The sequence below is a fragment of the Equus asinus genome, chromosome 6 (assembly GCF_041296235.1).
Source record: "Equus asinus isolate D_3611 breed Donkey chromosome 6, EquAss-T2T_v2, whole genome shotgun sequence".
NCBI classification, from domain to species: domain Eukaryota; kingdom Metazoa; phylum Chordata; class Mammalia; order Perissodactyla; family Equidae; genus Equus; species Equus asinus.
In genome coordinates, this window is record NC_091795.1 from 20,534,456 (window position 1) to 20,560,789 (window position 26,334).

The following is a 26,334-nucleotide window of genomic DNA, read 5'->3' on the forward strand; positions in this document are numbered from 1 at the left end:
TCTTTGAACAAGCTCTCTGCTCTTTTCTCCCTCCCTTCTCCCTCTGGAATACCCATAATCCTTATGTTGCATTTCCTAATTGAGTCATATATTTCTGAGAGAATTTCTTCTTTTCTTTTTAGGTTTAGTTCTCTCTTCTCCACCTGAAACATTTCTGTATTTCTGTCCTCTAAATTACTAATTCTGACCTGTGTAACGTCAGCTGTTTTTTTTAAGGATTCTAGATTGTTTTTTGTCTCATTGTGTTTTTCATCTCCAGCATTTCTGTTTTTTTTTTTTTTTTAGAGTTTCAATCTCTTTTGTGAAGAATTCCCTCTGCTCATTAATTTTATTCCTAAGTTCCTTGAACTGACTTTCTGAGTTTTCTTGTAACTCATTGAGTTTCTTTATGATAAACTATTTTGAATTCTCTTTCGTTTACATTGTAAATTTCTGTGACTTCAGGATTGGTTTTGGGACACTTGTTGTTTTCCTTCTGGTCTGGAGTGTTAATGTATTTCTTCATGCTGTTTGATGGAGTGGACCTTTCCTGGTGCATAGTGGTAGTATCTGGTCACACTTTCCACCTGCCACCACTGTTGGGGGACAGGAGCTGTATTCTCTGAGCCCACTGTGAACCCTGGCAGTTGTGCCCATCTGTTTGGAGTTGTGCTGATAGGGCTCTCTGCATCTGGCCGCTGCTGCTTCACACATGCAGGTGCAGGAACTCTGGTGGGGATCCCTTGCTCTGGCCAACCAGCTGAGCTGGTGCACCAGGCATGATGGAGGGGAGGGGGTGCCCACCTGTGGTCCCATTCTGCACTCACCTGCAGCCCACTTGGGCTGGTTCGCTTGGTGGGGGGTGGGGGGCCTCTGTGGTGGCTGAGCCACCTCAGTGTGGAGCATTCCAGTAGGCTGGGAAGCAACTCCAAGAGTGAATGCTTTCCTTTGGAGGGCTGCCTTTTCCCCATCTCCTCTCAGAGTCTCACACCAGCTGCTGCGTGAGTTCCCGCACCCTAGATTGCTGCCACAGGGGAAGGGGAGGAAATCCACTTACTTCCTTCCATTGCTTCCTCAGTGATCCAATAACCCCATTTTCAGACGTCTGGCTATGTCGATGTCTCAGATGTCTGTTGTGTTGTGTGGATGTCCTCTGTTGGTTAATGAATGTCCTTTTCATTGTATCTTAGCGGGGAGAGACTAAAGGAACAGCTCACTCTGCCATGATGCTCTCTACTTCTCATTACTATATGTGAGCCACATATATATTTTTTTGTTAATAGCCTTCCTGATGGTTTCTTAAAGTCTCTATGTTTTAGCCTCATTTTTTTGGAATAGCCTGAAGAACCTTCTCCTTTAAACAGAACCCTCTCTTCTCTGATGGTTCTTTCTAAAGCAAGTGTCTTTGTTTTGGCTTCTTCTTAAGCAAGTCTTATCCTTTTAGTGTTTTTCAAGTGAAACGTTTTACTTTGAGCTGGAGCTGACTTCTGCTAGTGACTGAGCAAACTTGACTTTTAAACGGACAATATTTATTTCAAACTCTAACCAACAAAGATTAGATAACATTATAAAGTATTTTATAGCATAATTGTAAACATATCTCTTCATATCACCCATCAAATCAACAAAAATAGAAATAACAGCACCCAAAACTAAACCCCAGCACATTTAAGAACAAAGTGGAGGACAACAGTTTGTCCTCCTAAAAGAGCATTTAAGAATGGAGTAGAGGAGGGCCTACCTCTGGCCTAGTGGTTAAGTTCTGCCTGCTCCGCTTTGGCAGCCCAAGTTTGCTTCTTGGATGCAGACTGACACTGCTCTGTTAGCAGCCATGCTGTGCTGGTGGCCTACATGCTAAAAAAGCAGAGGAAGATTGGCACAGATGTTAGCTCAGTGCAAATCTTCCTCAGCCAAAAAAAAAAAAAAGAATGGTGTAGAGGAAACAGATCCTCATACTGAAAAAGCATCAGAGTTAAATTTTGTTCAGCAAACTTTTACTGAGTTTCTTCTAGACCTAGATGCTGGGAATGCAAGTGTGATAAAATAAAGAGCCAGTGTCTTCATTAAGAGCTTTAAGAGTTCTTTTTTTTTTTTTTAAAGGATTTAAAAAAAAATTTTTTTTTAAGATTGGCACCTGGGCTAACAACTGTTGCCAATCTTCCTTTTTTTTTTTTTTTTTTTTTCTGCTTTATCTCCCCAACCTCCCCCCATACACGGTTGTATATCTTAGTTGCATGTCCTTCTAGTTGTGGGCTTTTTTTTTTTTAAAGATTTTATTTTGTCTTTTTCTCCCCAAAGCCCCCCAATGCATAGTTGTATGTATTTTAATTGTGGGTCCTTCTAGTTGTGGTACGTGGGATGCCACCTCAGCATGACCTGATGAGTAATGGCATGTCCGTGCCCAGGATTTGAACTGGTGAAACCCTGGGCCGCTGAAGTGGAGTGCACGAACTTAACCACTCGGCCATGGGGCCAGCCCCATGAGCTTTAAGAATTCTTTAAAGAGGGTATTCAGCCTGGGAAGGTAATTATTTTGACTAGATGGAGGAGATTTGGTGACTGTTTTTAGAAATTGCACTCATACTTGAAAAAGCTTACTCTTGGTACTCATCAATCATTATCAGTTACTTGTGCTTTCTGTTTCACTTTTGTTCAGTTTGGTAGGTTGGATTTGTTTCATAATTATAATTTGGAATCTTTTGGTATCTTTTAGCTTTAGGATATTTATGCAGTAGAATAGGAACTCTAAATCCATTTTAGGTAAAATAAATTCATACTCTACTCGTGTTCTTGGACCCTCTTTGGTGATAAGGACCTAATTTTATTTCCTTTAAGATTAATTTAAATCTAAGATCATTCTAGAGCATAGAGGTGCTGTATTTCTCTTTGAAATCCTTGGGCTGAAGGGATGAAGAGGAAAATGCTCCCTTAAAGTCCCTGAGAAGAGGAGAAGATACTCTTTTCCTCAGAAAATTTTTAGAAAAGCTGGAGTGGTGGTGGCCTTTGGTGCAAGAATTTTTCAGTTAATACTTCAGAACCTACTGGATAATATAATCTACTGGTTGGCACCTTTGACTAAAACAAGCTTATCTAGTTACTAGTTAAATTTTCTTCCTTTTGCAATGTAACATTTGGTTTTTTTCTTTTTTTAGCATAATTCTCCATCTAGTGATGATAGTTCAGACTACAGCCTTGATTCAGATGTTGAACATACAGAAAGTTCCCACAAGAAAAGAACTGGTTTCTACAGGGATTATGACATTCCATTTCCTCAGGTATTACCTTTTTAAAAAAATTGTGATAAAATAAACATAATGTAAAATTTACCACTTTAAGTATTTTTAAATGTACAATTCACTGGTGTTAAGTATGGTCACAATGTTGTTCAACCATCACCACTATCCATTTGCAGAAATTTTTCATCATCCCAAACAGAAGCTGTGTACCCATTAAGCAATAACACCTTGTTTTCCCCTGCCCCCTAGCCCCTAAAAACCACTATTCTACTTTCTGTCTCTGGGCTTCTGCCTATTCTAGGTACCTCATATAGGTAGAATCATACGGTATTTATCCTTTTGTATCTGGCTTATTTCACATATCATTTTTTATGTTATGATATAACTTACCACTTACCAGTTTTTTTTAAGTTTCATCTGTGTTGTAGCATGTGTCACAATTTCATTCCTTTTTTAAGGCTGAATAATATTCCATTATATGTGTATACTGCATTTTGTTTATCCATTCCACTGTTGGTGGACACTTGGATTGCTTCCACCTTTTGGCTATTGTGAATAATGCTGAAATGAACATTGGTATACAAGTATCTCTTTGAGACCCTGCTTTCAGTTCTTTGGGTATATACCCAGGAGTGGAATTGTGGATCATATGGTAATTCTGTATTTAACTTTCTGAGGAACCACCAACTATTTACCAAAACAGTTGTACTATTTTACATTCCCACTAACGATGCATAAGGTTTTCTGATTTTTTTCACATCCTTGCCAAACTTATTTTTCATTTTTTTTAATAATAGCTTTCCTAATGGGTATGAATTGGTATCTCATTGTAGTTTGGAGGTATTGCCTTTTAAAGGGAAAAATAAAACTTTTGATTTTATTATTTGCTTCAGATATTTTGAAAAAATGTTTTTATAAGACATATGTTACAAATGTTAAAACTTTGAAAATAAAGAATATATCATGTATTAGTTTGCTAGGGCTGTCGTAACAAAATACCACAGACTGGTGGCTTAAACAACAGAAATTTATTTTCTCACAGTCTGGAGGCTAGAAGTCCAAGATCAGGGTGCCAGCAGGGTCTGTTTCCTCTGAGGACCTTAAGGGAAGGATCTGTTTCGGCCTCTCTCCTTGGCTTGTAGATGGCCACCTTCTTACTGCTTTCTCCTCACATGGTCATCCCTCTGTGCTCACACACCCCTGGTGACTCTCTGTGTGTCCAGATTTCCTCTTACAAGGTCACTAGTCAGATTGGATCAAGGCCCACCCTCGAAGCCTCTTTTTAACAATTACCAGTTTTAGGAAGGACTCTAGACTTTCTGAGCTCTGGCTTCTGCCTAACTGCCAATATGCTTGTCTACCTGAGCTCTCTTCTTTTTCCTGATTTGGTGTTCCTAGTCTCTTGTGAGTTTAGAAACCAAATTACTGTGTTTGTTAGAGTTCCTTCTGTTTCCCTATTGCATTCTTTTTAGTTGAGGTTGCTCGGTAAGTGACCATTGAATAAATGAAGTTTTATTAAAGTGTCTTATTTTAAAATCAGAAAAGAATTATACTCTAGTTAATAATTTTGTCTAGTTAGGTGCATATTAGAATGTATGTATATATTCAGTGTGTCTAGTAATTTTGGAATTAGTGGTTGCTGCCATTTCTCAGAACATTTTAACAGTATTCACTAGAATTATTTTTACAATTAATGACAAAATTTTAAACCGGTTCAATTTGGCAGACACTGATGTGGTACCTAAATTTCATCATTTTCAGTTGGATTTATTTTTTAGAAATAGTCAAAAGTAAGGACTGGCCCCATACCTGAGTGATTAAGTTCATGTATTCCACTTCAGCAGCCCAGGGTTTCACCAGTTTGGATCCTGGGCATGGACCTAGCACTGCTCATCAAGTCATACTGAGGCATTGTCCCACATAGCACAACTAGAAGGACCTGCAACCAGAATGTACAACTATGTACTGGTAGACTTTGAGGAGAAGAAGGAGAAAGGAAAAAAAAAACATTGGCAACAGGTGTTAGCTCAGGTACCAATCTTAAAAAAAAAAAGGGAAATAGTCAAAAGTCATTTGGAGATTCTTCCAATGAATGAAAAAAGGTACAGGTGGGCATTACTATTTTAGATAACTAGGCAGTTGAAAATAGCAAGTAGTGAGATTTTTAAGCTCTTAATTCATACCCTCTTTTTTTTTCCCCTTCCCAAAGCACCAGTACATGGTTGTATATTCTAGTTGTAAGTCGTTCTTGTTCTTCTATGTGAGCTGCCACCACAGCATGGCAACTGACAGAGGGGTGGTGTAGTTCCGTGACTGGGAAGTGAACCCAGGCCACCAAAGCAGCAAGTGCTGAACTTTAACCACTAGGCTATCTGGGCTGGCTCTAAGCTCTTAATTCATAAACTGTCACTGAAAATAACTCCAGAAGAGAAGATACAGAATATTTAAAACAGTAGCAGAAGTATTATAATAAATACATAGCATTTTATGGGGGCTACTCTGAAGGACAGGATCCATTTGTATGTTTAAACAATTCAGTGCATTGTTTAAGTAATTCCTATTTTCTTAAACATTATAGTTTTTACTGTCATTATATTGACTACTGTGTCTCCTTAGAGATACAATGTAATTATTTTTGTTTCTAAGATTCAGTTAAAGTAATTAAGAAAATGATCTTTTATGTTTACCCACATTTCATTTTCAGTGCTCTTTGTTGCTTTGTGTAGATCTGAGTGTCAATCTGGCGTGGTTTTTTCCTTTAACCTAAAGCACTTCATTTAGTCTTTATTTAGCATTACTTGTTGTGCAGGTTTGCTGTCAATAAATTCTCATAGCTTTTATTTATTGAGAAATTGTTTATTTCACTCTTACTTTTAGTAATTTTTAATTTTGTCGTAATGACTTATAGAAAAGTTGCAAGAATGGTACAAAGAACTTCTGTATCTCTTTCACCCAGATTCTCCACTTGACGTTTTACAGCATGTGCTTTGGTTTATCCTTTCTCTCTCTTCTCTTCTCTGCAAAGGGATCTAATTTGCCTTTAAGCCCATTTATTAAGTTCTTAATTTCAGTTTGTGTATTTTCCCCTCTAGAAACTTATTTCTTTTTCAAATCTTCAAAATAATTTTTATAGTTTCTAGTTCCCTGCTGAAATTCTCATACTGTCTTTTGAAAATACCAAAAGATAGAATATAGTATTAACTTCTAGCTATTAAATTGGAGGACTTATTATATTTTCCCTTTTCCTCATCCTTGTTTAGGGTCTCCTGTTCCCTTATTTTATATTTACAGTGGTTGCCATGGAGCCAATTTCTGTTTTACAGAAACCAAACCTGCCCCCACAGACATTCTAGCAGGGTATATAGCCTAATAATCAGTCAGCAAAGTGATTAGAGAAACTATATCCTTTGGTACAATTTATAGTCTTCTTCATTTCTTTCATCTTCTCTCAGGAAGGCTTTAAAAAATACTTGATAGATCCTTGATGATGAATATCTTTTGTTCATTCCAAATGATGGACATGTGAAGCAAAAGGAGATATTCTCCTAGCCTAGCGAGCTGGGGCTGCTCTATAACCCGTCGTTCATTTAGGGCTTTCTGGAGAGCTTGCACCACATGGGTGGTGATCTGATCCAAACACTAAACTCCTCAGTAGGCCACATTAGAGTCTTTGAGTGCAGAAGGAGCCCTGAGGTGAGAGGTTTGCATCAGTAGAGGGCTACGAGGAATTTTTGGAGTTGGGAAAACTTGGGAAGGGGTAAACTGAAAGTTTAGGGATAATTGTATTTAAAAGGGTAGGAATATGGAGATTATTTTTGTAAAGGCTGTGAAAAATCAGAGAATTGAATTAATATTAAGAATTAAAAGCTTTTATGACAAGCATCTAATCTCCAGAGAAAAATTCGTGCTCTCGCATTAACAGAGTAATTCTTTAGTCATGAAGCATTGAAATATATCATCAAAGTATTAATATAGTCACATTTTTATAAGAGTAAATGTAAGTACCATTCAACTAATTAATCTTCAACTTAACCTAAGCAGTTATTTTTTGTTTTATTTTCATAGTGGCTTTTTAAAAAATGTCAGAAACTCTGCCTTTTAGCTACAGTTGTAAATCATCTGAATTTCTGAAGAGTGACTGAGAACAGTTATACACTTTAAAAATACAGCTTAAAACAAATCAGAAATCTAATACAATGTCTTCAAAATTTAAAATTTTGATGAGCTACTTGATTTTCTTGATTGCTTTAGTTGTTTTTTTCCCCTCTATTATATAATTACTGAGAAGATCTTAATATTTCTCTGCATTTTTTTAAAAACACATATACATGTTGGTATTATGCCAGGGCAGGATTTTTATATCACATTGAAAATGTACTAAGCTGAATATGAGTCATGGTCTGGGTTTTTCTGGATCCTCAAGTTGTAATTCTGTGCACCTTTCTCTTGCTTTCTTATTAAAAAAATTGACAGAAGAGATGATAGAACTAATAAAAATATTTCCGTAAATAGAGATAGCTTTGAATACTATCATTAAATAAACTTCTGGGACTAAAGTATATTCTTTGTTTTCACATGCTTTAGTAAAGAAGCTGTAAAATTATTAATGTATACTGTAATAAGTAGTTCCTCATGAGCAGTTTATTTAATAGATGTTTTTCACTATTAGAGAAATCTCTGTTTTTTTGTTAGACCTCAGATGTAAACATTTTCTTTTTATAAAATTTTCTACACATATAGTTTTAAAAAATATATAATATGCTTAACATGTTATTTGGGAATTTTTCAGTGTTAGGAGAATATATATATTTTTCTACCCCACCCCAAGCTATTTTACTATCTTTTCCTTATTTTCAAAAAGATCCTCTCAGTTTTTTGGAGAAGGAATTCATGTAAGATGGTATGAATTTTTAAGTATTCCTGTGTGTACAAATATTGAGTTATGGGACATGGAAAACAAGAAACATGGGACATGGAAAATAAAAAGTGAACCAAACACCCACCAGCAAGGATCTATGAACATTGTAATGTTTAGTAATATCAGGATAGCGTTTAGCTTTTTTTTTTTAAATAGTATCAAAGATAAGTACTAACCAAGAGACAGAACTAATAACTGTCTTTTTTTCTCTTTTTTCTTCCAACTTTCTGGGAGAAAAAAGATGTTCTGTGTTACTGTTAATTCCTATATATAACTGAAAAATCCTGATAATGATTATCCATTTTCACTTAGCGTGGACATATATCAGGAAGTTACATAACATCAAAGAAGAGTCAACATAACAAAAAATTTAAAAGTAAAGAATATGATGAGTACAGTACCTACAGTGATGACAACTTCGGTAACTACAGTGATGACAATTTTGGTAACTATGGTCAGGAAACAGAGGAAGATTTTGCCAGTCAGCTGAAACAATACAGACAAGCTAAAGAAACCTCAAATTCTGCTTTAGGATCATCATTTTCTAAAGAATCAGGGAAAAAACAAAGAATGAAGGGAGTTCAGCAAGGTAAGTTTGAAATTCTCAGTCCATTTTTGAATATGAGAACCTTGTTAGAACAGGTAGCTATGGAGTAAAAACTTAAATTTCTTAGCCCTTACTCAAGATGAGCTTCTTCTTGTGGTTCCTGAATTATTTTTGCTTTATTTGTAGTCTTTGAGTGCAAAAAATCTATAAATATTTCAATCTGTATGATATCTTAATATATGAATTAGAAAGCTATCCTGATATTTTAAAAGTATATAAAAATGTAAAACAACTTTCCTGATATGTTTTCCTGTCCCTTCTGTATGATATCAGTATGCTGAAAAAATAACCACCTTTTTCAGTTGTCTTTATTACTCTACACATTACTTTATATTTTAGACCTATAAGGACAGAATTCTGGGAAGCTGTTCTTTTATTAGGCTTTAAAATAATGGCAATCGTTTCTGTTATGCAAGTGTATTTAGGATTGTGGACATATCCTTCAAGATTGGAAATAAGAACATAATCAAAAAAAATTTATGGAGTGATCACCTATTCATCTTCTATATTGAGGTACATGGTCCCTGAAGAGACCAGGGCAGGTTGCCATAGAAATTTTGGGTCACAGAAGGGTCAAATCAACCATAAGAATTGTTCAGTCAGTATGACTGCTTCAAGAAAACTGGAGCTAGTCTAATACCTTTGTATGGTGACAGATGGTTACTAGATTTATCTCAGTGATCACTTCATAACGTATATAAATGTTGAATCACTATGTTGTACACCGGAAACTAATATAACATTGTATGTCAACTATATTTTGATTAAAAAAAAAGAAGAGAAAACTGGAGCAAGATGAGGCTGAGGCAAATTAGTGAGCACCCAAACCCTATGTAGCTATCCTTTAATTGTTGAAAAAAGGAATGAGTAAATTTGGTTATTTCTATGACTTTATTTTTTCTTGATTTCCTAGTAGAAGTCCTTTGAAAAATATGAATCTAGGCTTTGATGAAGTAAAGAGAAAGGAATTTGTCTATACAGATGCTATTGTAATCAGAAAGTTTGTTCCTGGAGTCTAGACATAGTGCTGGCAGGGATCATTCCACTTGCGGAATAAGGGGAATGTGGAGAAGCCTTGCTCATACCTTCCCACCTGAAGTTTTTCCTTTCAAGCTCTTCCTCTTTGTTCTGTTAAAGAATTAAGTGTTGCATGTTATTTTTGACGTTCATTTTTCTCCCTGAATTATGAAAGTAATATACAGTCAAATGCAGAAAACTTTTTCTATGTGTAGAAAAGATAACCCAGCAAAAATCAAAGATGAAACAAAAATATTTTGAACCCAGAGATAATTACTGTTAGTATTTTTGTTGTACATTCTTCCAGAATTTTTCTGACAATTATTTTTTAACAAAAAACTGCACATACTATTGGAATTTGCTTTTTGTTCTTAACTACAGATTGTATCTCATTCTTATGTTAATGAGTAGCTTTTAATGCCTACATAGTATTAAATAGATATATCATAATTTGTCTAACAAATTGTTACATTTGTTTGATGGTAATTGAGATTTAAGTTGCACCCAGTTTTTTCTTTTAATTCTGTGATTAATCATGCATATTTATATATATCTCAGAAAACATCTTGGGAAACTTTTTTCTTAAGAATAAATCCTGAAATGTAGAATTGAGTCAAAAGACATAGCCACACATTTGAAGATTTTTGATCTGTATACATACCAACTTATATCCAAAAAAGTGATGTACCAATTTATAACACACCTGCCAGTGTGTGAAAGTGCCAATTTCTTCAAATCCCTACTGATACTATTCTTTGAGGTGAAAATTGGTGTTATTTTTTAAATTTTAATTTCTTTGATTTCTTTTAATGAAGTAAAACATTTTTTTCACTTATTTATTGGCTGTTTTGTAGGTTTAAGGTCATTAGAAAACTCATTAGTTCAATATGACTTTGGTAAAATGAGAAATCTCTTTATATTGTAACTTACTACCCTAATATATAATTTTTGTAATTTGAATATCTTTTTAGATATTTTAAATATCAGGTTTTTCAAAACTAAAAAACAAGTATACCTTTTACTTGGAGATATATGGTATCTACTCAGAATTATCAGTAGAAACTCAATTTGCTACAAATTAACCACTAATACCTATAGTGTTTTCCTTAGAGATGAATCTAATATTTAATTCTCTTTAAAAAAAAGAAAACATGGTTAATTTTTTATTCTAAGGAAAACTGAAGAGAATAAAACTAGATTTGACTTCTCCAACCATGTATTTTCTTGTTCTTTGCCTTCCTTATGTTGTTAACATCTCTTAAGAAACAAAAGAATAAGAAGCAGTACCCAGGAAGTGAAATGTAAAGATTGAATTAATTTTTTCGTTGAATCTAGAGGGAATACACTGTACATTATAGACTATTTAAAATATGCTATTCCCTATAAACCAATAGGCTGACAGGTGTGCTGTTTTTCTATACTATTTGAGTACATTTTAACTTTTTTAGGTATTGACCAGAGGGTTAAAAGTTTTAATGTTTGTCGTGGACGTGGTTTGCCGAAGAAAATCAAACGCAAGGACCGTGGAGGAAGAGCCAATAAAGGTCCTAATGCCTTTTCAGGAATGGATGACTTTCAAGAGGTACTGAGAATTTGTATATAATGGAGAGAGGAGCTTTTCCATCTTTTAATCTATTTGGCTGCAAAGAAATCATTGTGGTTTTAATGCTGCTTTCCTAGTAAATGAAATATTTCCAGCTCAGATCAAATGAATATAAATAAATTCCCCCCAAAATTGTTGCTTTAATTAGTCATGATACTAGTATAGAGATGCAAATTCACATGGCCTCAAAATAAAATTGGTATGTCTGAAAGCAAGAATGTATGCTCTGTTAGTTCTGTTGTGCTTTTCCTTCCTAGGAGTCATCCTCCCTAGATGCAAATGGCAATAAAATGCTAATAGCTCAGTATGTAGCAGGGCCAAGAAGGAAGATAGTGGTAAATTAACTTACTTATTAGAGTTGAAAGCATTGAAAGAGAATAAAAGGAGATATTAGCGGTTGGAAGAATGAACTTATGTGCCTTGTGTATAGTAGATATTGAATAAATAATATGTGGAAATTGAGTTAAACTCTGAATACGTACATTTCAACTTTGTAACAGGTCTCTGGATTAGCAATTTATTGTGATGTGAAAACACTTGGTTTTCTGATCCCTACGTTTAAAGATAATGGGAAAAGATTTCTTGATATGTGCTCGTTAGTATACTATTTAGGGAGATGTTAATAGGTGTGACCTAAAAAAAGAAATTCAGGCCCAGATAAATTTGTGAAACCCAGCACATGCCACCCTACTCTTGGGGATTCTCAGTTGACATTAATGTATTAAAGTCTCTGAGCAGGTTAGGCATGAAGAAACTCAGTTTACTTTATTCGGCCGATCATTTTCAAAATTTACTTGACCATAAGCACTTTTTCCCCCACACTCTTATTAACATACACTGAGCCACTCACACTTCCAGGGAATAGCAGCTCTGGAAACAAGCTTAGAATTTCTCTAATTGTACCCTGCCTGTCCATCTTCCTAAATACCAGTAGATCTCTAGAATATGCTGCTTTCCCTAGACCAAATTAATATGAATGCTTTCTAAGTAAGCCTTCTCCTATATCCAATACTTACACCCTATACCTGAAAAAAAAATTAGCTTCCAAGAAAGTGTGATTTTGAGCAAGTTACCACCTGTCTCTGAGCTTCAGTTTGCTCAATCTGTAAAATGAGAGTATAGTGTTAAATTAACTCTAAAGGCACCTTCCAGCACTTAAATTTTAGATGTTTACAGGTCTGGGCTGCAACCAAAAGGTTCTTTATCATGTAATAGAAAATCTGAATAAATTCTTTCTTTTGTATTCATCAGATTTAGAATATTTTTGTTTTATCAAAATTTAAATATGTTATTGACTATGTCAGTTTATTGGCTGACACAGGAGGTTTTTTCTTATGATTCCAGAAACAACCATGAGAGTGCTAGAGCCCAAGAAAGCAGCTCATGCTCAGGAGTGGTCAGGGGGCGGTCCATTCAGAGTAAAGCAAACATGCTAGAGTAGCCAGCGTAGATCCGTTTCCATCCTCGCCCTTTCAGGAGGTGACACCCCTCACAGGCCAGATAAATTCAAGGATACCTGCATGTTCACAGTGATTTTCTTGAAAACTCAAGAATAGTGACAGAATAAGCAAATTTTTGATGGCTTTTAAAGACTTATTCCTTCTGTTGGGGATAAAACTTAGAGTGTTTTAGTCTTTATAGTAACTATTAAATTTTCTGTAGATACATATTCTTTTCTTGGTAGATCTTTTCATTTCTTCTTATATATTAAAACAAATATTTTATGCTCTTATTCCTTATACTAATATGTCTTCTGGATTAAGTAAATTTTAAAATGACCAAGTAGGTAGTTTGGTTTTCCCTCTCACCCCTCCGTGTTGTTTGAATTGTTTTTTCTTAGAGATAGTATAATCTGGCGCAGAGTTCAATCTTGACTGCTAACTTTGCCATGTGGCCTTTGGTGTAAGTTACGAACTTCTCTGATCTTCAGTTTTCATATTTGTCCAATGAAGGTGATGAACTAAATTACTTCTGCAGTTCTTCCATCAATTAAATACGCGGTCTTAAGGGTAGAGGACACTGTGGTTCTTGTCTAAGTTCAAACTTAAGGATGAATGAGATCTTCTAAGCACTTTATTTTGTCCTACAATTTTTTGTTAAAGTTGCTTTAGGTTTTCTACAATACCTTAATTCTATGTAATCAGGTTTCCCATAGTTACAGATACTGAGATACTTTCTACTCATTTAAATTGACCTAAATTAAATTTTTAAAAACTGCACAATCCTCTCTTAAAACAATGAGGCGTATCATTGGAAAGTAACATAGACAGACAGAAAGGTGAACTATTAATGAAACATAGGTAACAACTTTGTGCATTTTCAGGGGTTTTTTTTGGTGATTACCTAATAGTTTTACATTTTAATTTCAGAGTTATATTCCTTAAGTTGGCCCATTGATTTTGCATAATGTACTCTCTTTGGCTGCCTATTTTATTACAGCCACAATTCTTTGTATAGAAGGAATATGGGAGCTGGTTGTTTATTTCTACTTGTTCTAAATGAACCCACAAATAGAAAATGTTTATGAATCAAATTTATATAGATTTCAGATATTTTAAATGATCCTATCAGAGTATAATATAAGCAATGTCATGGTTTCCTGGGGTAATTTGGGTATACCTATATTTTTAGAAAGAACCTTTTGGAGTGTCTGTTTTCTTGGTATTCTTATACTTTTTTTCAGAATTCTTATGGTAACATATGTATTTCAGTTGTGAGTGCTGAGGATCAGATTTAAAGCTAGCCATCTATTCCCTCAAGTGTTTGCTGTGAGGTAGTTTCCTATTTTCTGTACATTGTGCTTTGTTCTCCATCTCCTAGCAAATTGAGGGGAAGGGACAACTGAAATCAAATCAGAAGAGCGAGTAGTTATTGAGTTCCTATGATGCGCAAGGTGTGATGCATGCTAGATGCTTGAAAAATAATGCTGCTTTATAGAGCTCACGGATGTAAGTCCCTAGCATAGCTAAGCATCATACTCTCTTGTCACTCTGTCTTCTTATATTCATGGCAAAAGTTGAACAGGGGCCTGAGGAGAACTAAGGAAAACAAGGAGGGCTGTGCGATGTTTCTACCATAGACTTCTTTTTCTTAATTATTTTTTTGGGGGCGGGGGGGGTTGAGAAAGATTGGCCCTGAGCCAGCATCTGTTGCCAGTCTTCCTCTTTTTGCTTGAGGAGGATTGTCCCAGAGCTAACATCTGTGCCAGTCTTCCTCTATGTTGTATGTGGGACGCCGCCATAGCCTGGTTGGTGAGCAGTGTGCGGGTCCATGTCTGGGACCTGAGCGTGTACACCTGGGCCGCCAAAGCAGAGCACATAAACTTAACCGCGATGCCACTGGGCTGGCCCCTTCTTAATTTTTTAAAATTTAAAAGTTAAGGATAATACATCCTCTCTGGTTGTTTTTTATTTTTTCCTAAAGAAAGTAAGAAATAACCACATATGCAAAAAAATCTCATCTTTTAGAGATCTTTCTGGAGACATACACTGTGAAATGTGGGGGTGTATTCTTTTACTCTTTTTTTCTTTGTCTTTATTAGAAAATTGGGATCAATTTTTCACTTAGTATTGTGAATATTTTCTTATGTCCCCAAATTGTTTTTCCGTCCCATCATTTTTTTTCCTTCTTCTCCCCAAAGCCCCTCAGTACATAGTTGAATATTCTGGTTGTAGATCCTTCTGGCTCTGCTACGTGGGACACCGCCTCAGCATGGCTGCATGAGCAGTGCTAGGTCCATGCCCAGGATCTGAACCAGTGAAACCCTGGGCCACTGAAGTGGAGAGCATGAATGAAACCACTTGGCCATGGGGCTGGCGACCCTCCCATCATTTTTTAGTGACTGCATAATATTCTACCACCTAAATGTATCATAATGTATTTGACCTAGTCTCCTAGTTTTGGATGTGTAGAGTCTTTCTAGGTTTTTTATTTTTATTTTTTACTATGCAAGTAATTTTGCAGTAGTTATTTTTGTGAATAAATCTGTGTGCCTCCCTGATAATTCCTTTGGAATAATCCTGAAAAGTACAAATTCTGTGTCAAACAATGTGGATAAGTCTTTTGTAACATACATATCAATAATACATGAGTGCATATTTTACTGTACCTTTGCCAAAACTGAGAATTAGTGTTAATTTTCAAGCTTTTCATAATTTTGTTTTTAAAAATGTAGTTATACATCCTCATTAAAATAGAAACAGAGTTCTTTGCAACCATTAGTAGCAATAAGCAGTTTACTGGAAGCATATCTCTCTCCGAATAACTGAATAGCATGAGAATGTCCAATCTTGACCACTTTTAGTAGTCAGTTTCTACTGCTTTCCAGATCCGTTTGACTATACATTTTAATACCTATTTAATATTTCATATGTTGCATTGAAATGAAATTTTTTTTCTTGCAGTATAGTAAACCAGGGAAAAAATGGAAAGTTATGACTCAGGAATTTATTAATCAGCACACAGTGGAACACAAAGGAAAACAAATCTGTAAATACTTTCTGGAAGGGAGATGTATTAAGGTAAATTTATAAGGGTATCATAAATCATTTTAATTTCCAAAATAATCTTTTAAATTTAAAATCTTTTTGGGGGTGGTTAGTTTTTCACTTCTTGTATAGTTATAATAAAACTGGTTCTTCAAAATGTATCTTGCATGGAAATACTGTACATCAGACCTCATTAATTATATTCTGGGACAGTAATTTGTAGAAATGAGTTTTTTTTGACAAACACGTAACTCTGTGTGGCAAATACTGTTCCAAGTGGATTACTAATATTAAATGTTTTAATCTTCAGCGAGCCTATGAAGTAGTTACTGTTATTATCCCCATTTTGTACATGGCCAAACCAAGAGGTTAAATAAGTCCCCACAGTAGCTCAGCCAGAAAAGGTGAGTACTAGTGGGACCCAGGCAGCATCCTCTGAGTGTTGCTCAGGCTGCCTCTCTGCACGTAGCCACATCCACTCTCTGGGGCAAGAATTCTGAGGGATTGTTTGAATTATTATTAGCTCATTATTTAAAGACTGGAGATAGGACCTTAGTTCCACCATGAAACACCATGGAGAAAATTCAGTTGTTTCTTTTTTCTCTGTTTTCTTACTTTCTTTTCTTTTCTTTTTTGTAAACAGGGAGATCAGTGTAAATTTGATCATGATGCAGAGTTGGAGAAGAGAAAAGAGATCTGCAAATTTTATTTACAAGGATATTGTACCAAAGGAGAGAACTGCATTTATATGCATAATATCCTTTTTAAAAAAATATGGTAATCAAAATACTGAGGTTTTAAAAAATCATAAGTACAACCTAAAAAGCCTAGTTGGATTTTAAATTTAAAATAGCACATTACATAAATCAAGTGTAGTCAGCCTTTGTACTTCAAAAGGGCAAACTGAGTTTTATTCTTTAGGGAAATGAAATAACCTCCCTTTGCAAAAAGAATCTATGAAATAAAAGTACTTTATATTTAAAATATACAGCTTATAAGTATTACAAGAGACTGTGCTTCCTGAAGGAGTAGTTGGCAAAGTATTTATTCTATGACTTAGTTATTTTCCTTAGGTTCATAAGTAATAAATTATCATCATTGAAAATTATAAAATCAAAATTTCATCAAATCTTGCCACCTAATGATAAGCACTGTATAGTCTTCCTTATTTCTCCCTTTGGAAATATGTACATTTAAATTGTACTTCTGCCCCCACCAAAATTTGCATTTCAACTATATATAGTCCTTTTTTAAAAAAACATATTGTGCATCTTTCCACGTTAATCTCCCTTCCCTCCCTCACATATCTAGCTGCTTACTCACTACCATTTATTACTAATGGAGTCTTTCCTCACTGATTTGAAACTCCATCTTTATCATAGATGAAATGTTTATATGAATGTTTTTTCCCAGACTGTTTGGCTCCGTGGATCTGTTTGCCCTTGCGTCTCTGTTGCTTTGTTGTGATGATTTCTCCCTCACCAGCACACTGTGATGTTTGGTAGAGTCTCACATTTATTTTTCCAGATAAATGTTAAAATAGTCTCATCTAGTTCAAAAAATGTTTAAAAAAGTGAAAAATCTCTGTTATCACAGATCTAAATGTAAAAAATGAAACCATACAAATACTGGAGGAATACGTGAAAGGATTCCTTTATATCCAGAGGAACAGATAACTTCCTCAAATGTGACTGAGGTGGCATCCCACATGCCACAACTGGAACGACCCACAACTAAAAATATGCAACTGTGTACTCGGGGGCTTTGGGGAGAAAAAGGAAGAATAAAATCTTTAAAAAAATTATTTCCTAGTGTTAGTAGAGTAAGAGATTGAAAAAGTTTTTGAATGTTTTGCTGCATAATTAAAATATTTGATCTTAAAATAAAAGTTAAATTATCTGGCATGATTGTAGAAAATTCAGTACAGTATATAATAATACAGTGTTACTGATTCAGACACTTAGGTTTTTTGGTTTAAAAATATTAAAGTTTGATTTTACTTGGTCTATTCCTTAATGTTTTTATTTACATGAATTTCCATGCAAGTTCTATCATAGTGGAGCAAAATGTTACCAAGGAGACAACTGTAAATTTTCACATGATGATCTGACTAAAGAAACAAAGAAACTTTTGGACAAAGTGAGTAGTGTTTTTGCACCTTGATTATTTGTTAGGTCTCTCCATAGATTCATTTGGCTAGAATCATGTTTAATACATCATATTTTTAAAAAACTCTGGAGAAATCAAGGATTTGTTATTTTATGTTTTATTCTATTAATATAGTGTGTTAGAAAAGCAGAAATAGTGGACCAGGAATTAAGAATCTTTTATTCTTATCCTTGTTCTGCCATTAAGAAAGCTAATTTACTTTGAGAAATATGCTTTTTCTCTTTCTCTTTATCAAAAATGAGTTAGCTATCACTAATCTATTTCAACTTTAATATTTTATTTTCCTGTTAACAAAACTAGTTTACTGAAGTCTTCACGGTTTTAAACATGAGGAAGAAAGCTTGTTTTGAAATAGTAATCTTTGCCAATTATTTTAGGTGTTGAATACTGAAGACGAACCAACAAATGAAGATGAGAGAGAATTAGAAGAACTTAGAAAGCGTGGTATAACTCCTCTTCCCAAACCTCCTCCAGGAGTTGGGCTTCTGCCAACCCCACCAGAGCATTTTCCGTTTTCTGATCCTGAAGATGATTTTCAGACTGATCTCTCTGATGATTTCAAGAAAATTCCATCTCTTTTTGAAATAGTTGTAAAACCTACTGTGGATTTAGCACATAAGATAGGGAAGAAGTAAGTTAAAATTTTAAGAAATGGTGACATTTTTCCCCTAAGAATTCTTGTTAAGAAACTAACTTATATTGCATGTCAGACTTAGGTAGAGATAGCAGATAACTGGCATACCCCCCATTGCTGCTTCCCCCTCTCTCTCGTCCCCGCCTTTTGCTGCCCACCCTTCGTGCTTTCCTCTACAGAGTCCTTAATGGAATCCATAACGCAGCTTCGGAAACCTCTCCACTTAGTAATCCTGAAGGACATTGCCCAGTGGATGCAATTGGCGTCCCTCTCACCTTGTTATGAGGCTGCATTGTCACTGATAATGTCTTCAGATAGTGGGTAATATGTCTTCAGCATATTTGGATCTTTTAGAGAGGTATTTCCTAGAGCTATTAGAGGAAAAACTCTGGGTAAGGTGGATCCAGTTTGGCATTTTCCAACAACACCATTCCAGTCCTTCTGCCCATGCCCCAGTGTCTGTGCACCTGGGCCCTAAGTCTCATTGTCAATTATTCTTTTAACCCTGAATGCTCAGGGGAGCAATGAGATCTCAGCGAATGAGGAACAAGATATCTATAGCAAATATCACAATTAATGTGAACCATTAAAAGTATTTCTATTAAGGTCAAGAAGACAAATGTGTTCATGGTTTTGCTAAATCGTATATCAGATCCTAGTCAATGCAAAAAGAGGAAGATATAATGGATATAAAAATTAGAAATGGAGAGGTAGATTCATTATTTGGGCAGTTTCCCTCAGTAAATCCAAAGGAATCAACTGACAAAACTATTAGAAATAAAAGTTAAATTGGTAAGAGGTCCAGAAAGAAGAGCAACATTCAAAAACTAAGTGTTTTTATATGCCAGCAATAACCAACTAGAAATTGTAATAAAAGTTGTGTGTTTACATAGCATAATTCTAATTTTGTTATTTAAAAAAAGGTCTATGTATACTAGAAAAAGGACCAATGCCTAGAATAGAACCAATCAATTTTATCTCTGGGTTGTAGGATTAGAGATGATTTTTATTTTTCTTTGTTCTTTTCTGTATTTTTCAGAATATCAATAATGAGTAGGTTTTATAATGGCTGATAGTAAGCAGCAATTAAGAAAACTGTGGGCTAAAACGAAGGCAAGATGTATATGTTGGTGTTTCTGCTTGTAGATAATATGAAATAAATTGCTTCTTAAAAACATAGTATTCTGATATAGAAAAACATACTTAACCAATATCTATTTAGAAATGTAACATTCTTGTTTGCCTCTTTTGCACTAAGAAGTCTTTTTTCTTTCTGTCTATAGGCCACCAGCATTTTATAACAGTGCCTCACCACCAGGACCACAATTTCAGGAAAGCAGCCCACATCCTCAACATATCTATAGTTCTGGGTCAAGTCCGGGTCCTGGACCTAATATGTCTCAGGGACACAATAGTCCTGTGATGCACGCAGGCTCCCCTGGACATCATCCATGTGCAGGACTTCCTGGTCTGCCAATGCCACAGAGCCCACCTTTGCCACCTGGTCCACCTGGAATTGTAGGCCCTCACAGTCAAGCTGGAGTACTTGTTCAACCAGATACACCTTTGACACCACCAAGTATGAGTGGTACTTACCATTGCCCGGGCTTTCCAGAACACATAATGAAAGTACCTAGAGAGAATCACTGTTCTCCAGGTTCATCACACCTGCAAAATCCTGGTGAAATGCAGCTCACTGATTATGAGTCCCTACAAAACCCAACTGAATTTTATGATAATTACTATTCACAGCATGCTGTACATAATTTTCAGCCTCCCAATAACTCTGGTGGTAAGTTTGCCATTTGATATAACTCATTTCTAATTTAGAGTCCTTTTTTTTTTTGCTGAGGAGGATTAGCCCTGAGCTGACATGTCTTGGCAATCTTCCTCTCTTCTTGCTTGAGGAAGATTAGCCCTGAGCTAACATCTGTGCCAGTCTTCCTCCATTTTATATGTGGGTCATTGCCAAGCATGGCTTATAAATGGTGTAGGTCTGTGCCTGGGATCCAAACCTGCAAACTCAGGCCACCAAAGCGGAGCACACCGAACTTAACCTCTGAGCCATGGGGCTGGCCTCTAGAGTCCTATTTTTAGAGTCCTATTTCCATTGAAAGCATGATAAGATTGTATGTTTTAAATAAAGCTAAGTAAAATGTGATGTAATTGAAACTTTAAAATATGTTTTAAATATAACCAAACATTTATGACAATAGAACTTTAGATAACTTTAAAAAATATTTACAATCACATAATTTGATAATCAAATGTGGTTATTATTAGCATTTCAGTTTTTTGTAACTCACAGTGGTACTGTCTAGTAGAGTTTTGTGCTAAATCCATGTCTGTCTCTTTTCATGTTATGTATGTAGATGGGATGTGGCCTAGTGAATTTGCCCAGCATCAGCCTCCCGTTGTTCAAGACTCACCTAACCGTGGGAGTGGGTCAGACAGCAGCAGCAACCTAACAGGCCACGGTCCCCTGCCTGCACCAGGTCTTCTCCCTGCAGTGCAGAGAGCTCTTTTTGTCAGACTTACTCAGAAATACCAAGAAGGTGAAGAACCAAGCGGCACCCAACCTCAAAGGGTGCCAAGCAAGGAAGAAGGTATGTCAGGTATAATAATGGTATTTTACCTATTTAGATCACTCAGTTCCTAGAATGATCTTGACTAGGTTAAAATTTGAGAAATGGGTTTCTCTGAACTATCTATTCTATTTCCAACTTAACTCATAGCTCCTTTCTTGGGATTGATTGTGGTTTCCACTGCCATTAATGTGTTAGTAATTAATTGTGAAAGGTTTGACTTGAAGCAGTGGATAGACCTGAAGCTAGAGTGCAAGGCCTGGGCAAATAGATTTGCTGTTAAGCCTCTTTTTTTTTTTTTTGGAAGGAAAGAAATAGAACAGGAACAGGACACCTTCCAGTTCAGGAATTTTGACTTCTAGCCCAAGTTCAAAGTGATTTAGTTGTTAGAGAAAGTTTTATGGGCCTAGGCTGTATACTTCAGGTTCTGCTATATTATTAAGAAATATTATTTTTAATATAAAAGATTACATGGTGACACTGTGTACCTTAGTATTTTTGATATTGATAAGTGTATGGCGATTAGTTAATTCAGTTAAGGAGAGAAAAGTTTGAAGCATCCAGTTCTTATGAATTACAAAATTGATATATTTGGCCACTCAAACATAAAATTTATGAAGAACTGTGTAAAACTAGATAACACTAGGTGGCTACTAGCTATTATATGAACATTATTTCTTACATTTTGAAAGAAGGTAATCATTAACTTCATTTATTTAACATCACAGGGAAATGAAGAATTCGTAATAAGTTAATTTCCTGTGCAATTAGGTTTACCCTTTAAATGCTAAAACTTAATTTTAACACTCAACCATCTCAATGGTAATCTTTCTATAGTCTTACAGAGCTTTATATTTTCATAAACAAGAAAGTTAAAACTTTTCCAGATGTTATAAAATTTTATACTATATTATGCAATTAGTGATTCTTTATGAGGGTTATTTTCTCTGTATACAGAAAAAATCTTGAACAGCTAGGTTTTTTTATGTATGAGTTCATTTGTATAAATTTTAATCTGTCCTTTAATAAAAAGCTAACTATCATTTCCTATCGAATATCTGCTTTCCGTTGGCCTGTCTCTGCTGTCCTACTTTCTTTCTGTTCTGTATTCATTGTCATTCCAAAAAGGATTTGAGACTGCTCATAAAATATATTGACATGAAAGTGAAAAGAAAATAAGAAGTAAATTCTATAAGGGGTGAAATTTCTATACGGAAATATTTAAACGAACTGCAACAGGTAAAAGTGAATCACAGGTCCAGCTGTAGGCTTCCGGGAGGTCAAAGAGAAGAAGAAAAGAGATCTAGTGTCTAGAAGTAGTTTTTTCACACTGAGATCTGAGTAAAACTTTTTGCCATTGTGATATGGTATATACTAATTTAAACCACATCCTCACCCTAAATACCAATGCTTGTTTTGTGAGCTCTGCTCTGTTCAAATTAAGCGTGTAACACTAAAGTTCCATGTAGTAGAAACACATTAGTGAGCAGTGAAATGAGGGAAAATTAAGAATATCTATGATATTCTATCGATCCAAGGTATTCTAGGAGAGAGAGATATATATATATCTTGCCAATTCAGAGCCAACCTATGTATGTTTTAATGGAGAGGAAGGAGACTTGCCCTCCTGAAGTATCAGTTTATAATCTCTTCTATTCTACTAGAGAGAAGACCTCTGGTAGTTAAGCTTCTTAACACCGTGTCTAACACCCTAGGGGTGTCTTTAGGAGTAAGGCCCAAAGTGTTCTCACGAAGTTAAAGTATATACATTATAGGACATTAGGTTTGTTTGTTTATTTTTTAATTTAATGTTTGAATAGCTAATATATTCACATAGGGCAAACATCTAAAAATAGAATAAAGCGTAAATAGTAAAAGTCTCCACCTCATCCCTCATTTGCGCAGTTCCCATTGCTTCCTTAACCATCATTATTAGCATTTTGTTTTCTTTCCAGATGTTATTTTTATGTCTCTCCATTGTTATCTTGATAAATCCAGAGCTATGAAGCTAAAGGATTGCTTGAATTAAAGATATCCAAAACATTTTAGTATTCCTTTCCAGGAGTAGTTTCCCTTCTTTCCCAACCCTGTCATACCACATATACTTCTGAGTTCCCTTTGGCCAGTTGGAATGAAAGGTCTGTCTTTTCTCTGACTGGAAGGACATTACACATGTTCTAATATTGCACCTCTTTCTTTACAGAGTATAGTGACTGAATTGATCATTGTCATACCTCATCTTATCTTGTTCCAGTGTTGAAACTCTGGCATTTCTGTCATGCATTTTCTTGAAGTTAGACTACACTTATTTCAGAAATAGTATGTGGTTTTTTAAAATCTTAATTAAGGCCAAATATGAATGCTTCATTCTTTACAATAAGTTTTTGTCTGCATTTAGATGATACTGTTAACTGGTATTCCAGTAGTGAAGAGGAAGAAGGAAGCAGTGTCAAGTCAATACTGAAAACATTACAGAAACAAACAGAAACTTTAAGGACTCAGCAACAACCTTCCTCAGAACTCAGCCCTCCTACTGATCCAAGACTTGCTAAAGAGAAAAGTAAAGGAAATCAAGTTGTTGACCCTAGACTTAGGACTATCTCAAGGCAAGACATTAGAAAATCTTCTGAGTCTACCCCATTGGATCTTAGACTTGCATGGGATCCCAGGAAATTAAGAGGGAATGGAAGTGGTCACGTAGGCTCTTCTGTTGGTGGAGCAAAGTTTGATTTACATCATGCCAGTGCTGGCACTAATGCCAAACACAAGAGAGGAGATGACGATGATGAAGATACAGAAAGAGAACTGAGGGAAAAAGCTTTCTTAATACCTTTGGATTCTTCCCCTGGTATGATGCTCCAGGATCCAAGGTCACAATTGAGACAGTTCAGTCACATTAAAATGGATATTACCCTAACTAAACCCAACTTTGCAAAACACATTGTATGGGCTCCAGAAGACTTACTTCCAGTCCCTTTACCTAAACCTGACCCAGTGTCTTCAATCAATTTACCTCTACCCCCTCTGATAGCTGACCAGAGGCTCAATAGGTTATGGAATACAAAAAGCGACCTTCATCAAAACACAGTGCCCACTGATTCAAAATTAGCAGCCAAAGCCAAAATTAACACAACAAACAGAGAAGCCTACCTAGAACAATTTGGAGACTTACATAGTTCGGGAAGTAAATTAGGAGATCCTAGGCTGCAAAAAAATTTTGATCCTAGACTTCACAGACTGCATAATGCAGAGTCTCATCAAGCAGTTATGAAGGATTCACATACATCAAAGAGTGCCCCTCATTTAGCCAGAGCAAACCCTGGTTCATCACAGCCCTCAAGGGCAGTAACTAGCAATTCTGGTCCTGGGGTTTTGCCTCCATATGCTCCTAAGCTCTCACCTTCAGCTGGCCTTCTACTGGGAACTCCGAGTTCAGTTCTAAGTGGTATCAGTTTGTATGACCCTAGGGAGCATATTTCATCATCAACATCAGAACTAGCCTCAGAAAACACAGAGAACCAGAAAAAAAGTGGTAGTTTAAAAAGTAGTGATAAAAACGAGGCTTCTGGAGAAGGAATCCTGCCACAGAAAACCACTCCAAACGTGGACGTCACTGCTGATGGGCCAGCTGACCCACAGGCAGATATTCTCCCGAGTTCTGGTATGGTTCAGGTCCCAGCAGTGCACAGTCTTCCAATTCAGGCACTCACAGGCTTAATTAGACCCCAGTACAGTGATCCAAGGCAGTCAAGGCAGCAGGGACAGGTGAGCCCCACCCCTGATGATGATCCCAGTAGAGAAACAGATGACAAATCTCTAAAAGAGGTCTTTAAAACTTTTGATCCAACTGCTTCACCATTTTGTTAGCTATTGTGTAATTAAGCTATTCTTTTCACTCTTGTGACTATTGCAGTCCTCTGCTGTTTTGTAACTGGTTTACCTCTATAGTTTATTTATTTTTAAATTATGAACACTTTTCAGCTGCTAGTATCAGAACCACATGAAATTATATCCTCTGAAGCCTGTGGTATTTTATATAATATTTTTATAACTTTAAGAGACTGTAGTCATTGACATAGAAACGATATATCATGTTAGCTTCAGTAGAAGGACTTTTGTTGTAAATAAACCATCATGAGCTCAACACTCTGCCTGGATACATGCCAGTTGTCTTTCATAATCAATGTTTAGATAAATGATTACCACTTTTATATGGTTGTTAGTTTCAAGCAATATGATGTACATTACTTTTGGGAAACAGTATTTTGACTAGGATCCTCTCTATTTGTCAACACAGAACTGATTAATATGTAATACTAACTGCTAACTAAAATGTAAAATGAAGTAAATCATTTTTTTTAATCACAGCAGAGCAATTCATGTTTAAGGGCATCACTTTTATTAGTATTGGCAATATTATTTGTGTAAATGAAGCATTTGAATGTCCTATCTTTGAAAAGTATTTTATTGTATACTGTATCATAGAAGTTGGAGATATATAAATAGACTGTTTTACTAAACTGAAAAATTCCCAAGTTCTCTAACATAACTTTTTAAATTTAATTTTTCATATTAAATAGTTATGAGTTACTGCTCTGTTACATTGTGGTGTTTGTGTGTTTCAGTGTTTTTTGTCTTTAGCAGCATAATTTATATTACTTTTTCAAATGATGTAGCTGCAGTAATTGTATTCATCATGACTTTGGCAATTTTTAACACAATTTTACAAGATCCAGTGAGAGTCTGTAGTGATTATTGAATTGATAGTGTTTTAAATGTCCAGGTTCTATATTTTTTCGTAAATAGCAAGAAAACACAGATTGCAGGTAGAGTCAAGTGTATATGACTATGAATAAGACTCTCAGCTCTCACCTGACTAGCATTCTGTAACAGAGGAAACTGCCTGGTGTTTTAAGTATTTAATGTCCTCATAGTTTGGAAATTCCCTACATTGGTTAGCAGTTGTATTTTTATGAAAAATAATTTGTACTCATTCTTGTGTATTTATTGCAGTATATAAATAATCGCAGCCCTACTTGTTTTTTACCTACATTATTTATAACTGAAACTAAGTATTACACTGTATTCATATCTTGAAC

At 35.4% G+C, this 26,334-nt stretch overlaps 1 protein-coding gene across 1 annotated transcript in view; it reads left to right on the top strand.

Annotated features, from left to right (window-relative positions):
- The window catches only part of ZC3H6 (zinc finger CCCH-type containing 6), a 62,681-nt gene extending 36,845 nt beyond the window's left edge, over positions 1-25,836 (top strand). Inside the window, exons 3-12 of the mRNA XM_014852729.3 lie at positions 3,132-3,254; positions 8,446-8,722; positions 11,206-11,339; positions 15,764-15,880; positions 16,491-16,602; positions 17,877-17,986; positions 18,394-18,647; positions 19,934-20,442; positions 21,023-21,256; positions 23,634-25,836. Of these exons, the coding sequence (XP_014708215.2) occupies positions 3,132-3,254; positions 8,446-8,722; positions 11,206-11,339; positions 15,764-15,880; positions 16,491-16,602; positions 17,877-17,986; positions 18,394-18,647; positions 19,934-20,442; positions 21,023-21,256; positions 23,634-25,102 (3,339 nt within the window). The 3' untranslated portion in view covers positions 25,103-25,836. The remainder of the gene's footprint in view (positions 1-3,131; positions 3,255-8,445; positions 8,723-11,205; positions 11,340-15,763; positions 15,881-16,490; positions 16,603-17,876; positions 17,987-18,393; positions 18,648-19,933; positions 20,443-21,022; positions 21,257-23,633) is intronic.
- Positions 25,837-26,334: the final 498 nt, after the last annotated feature.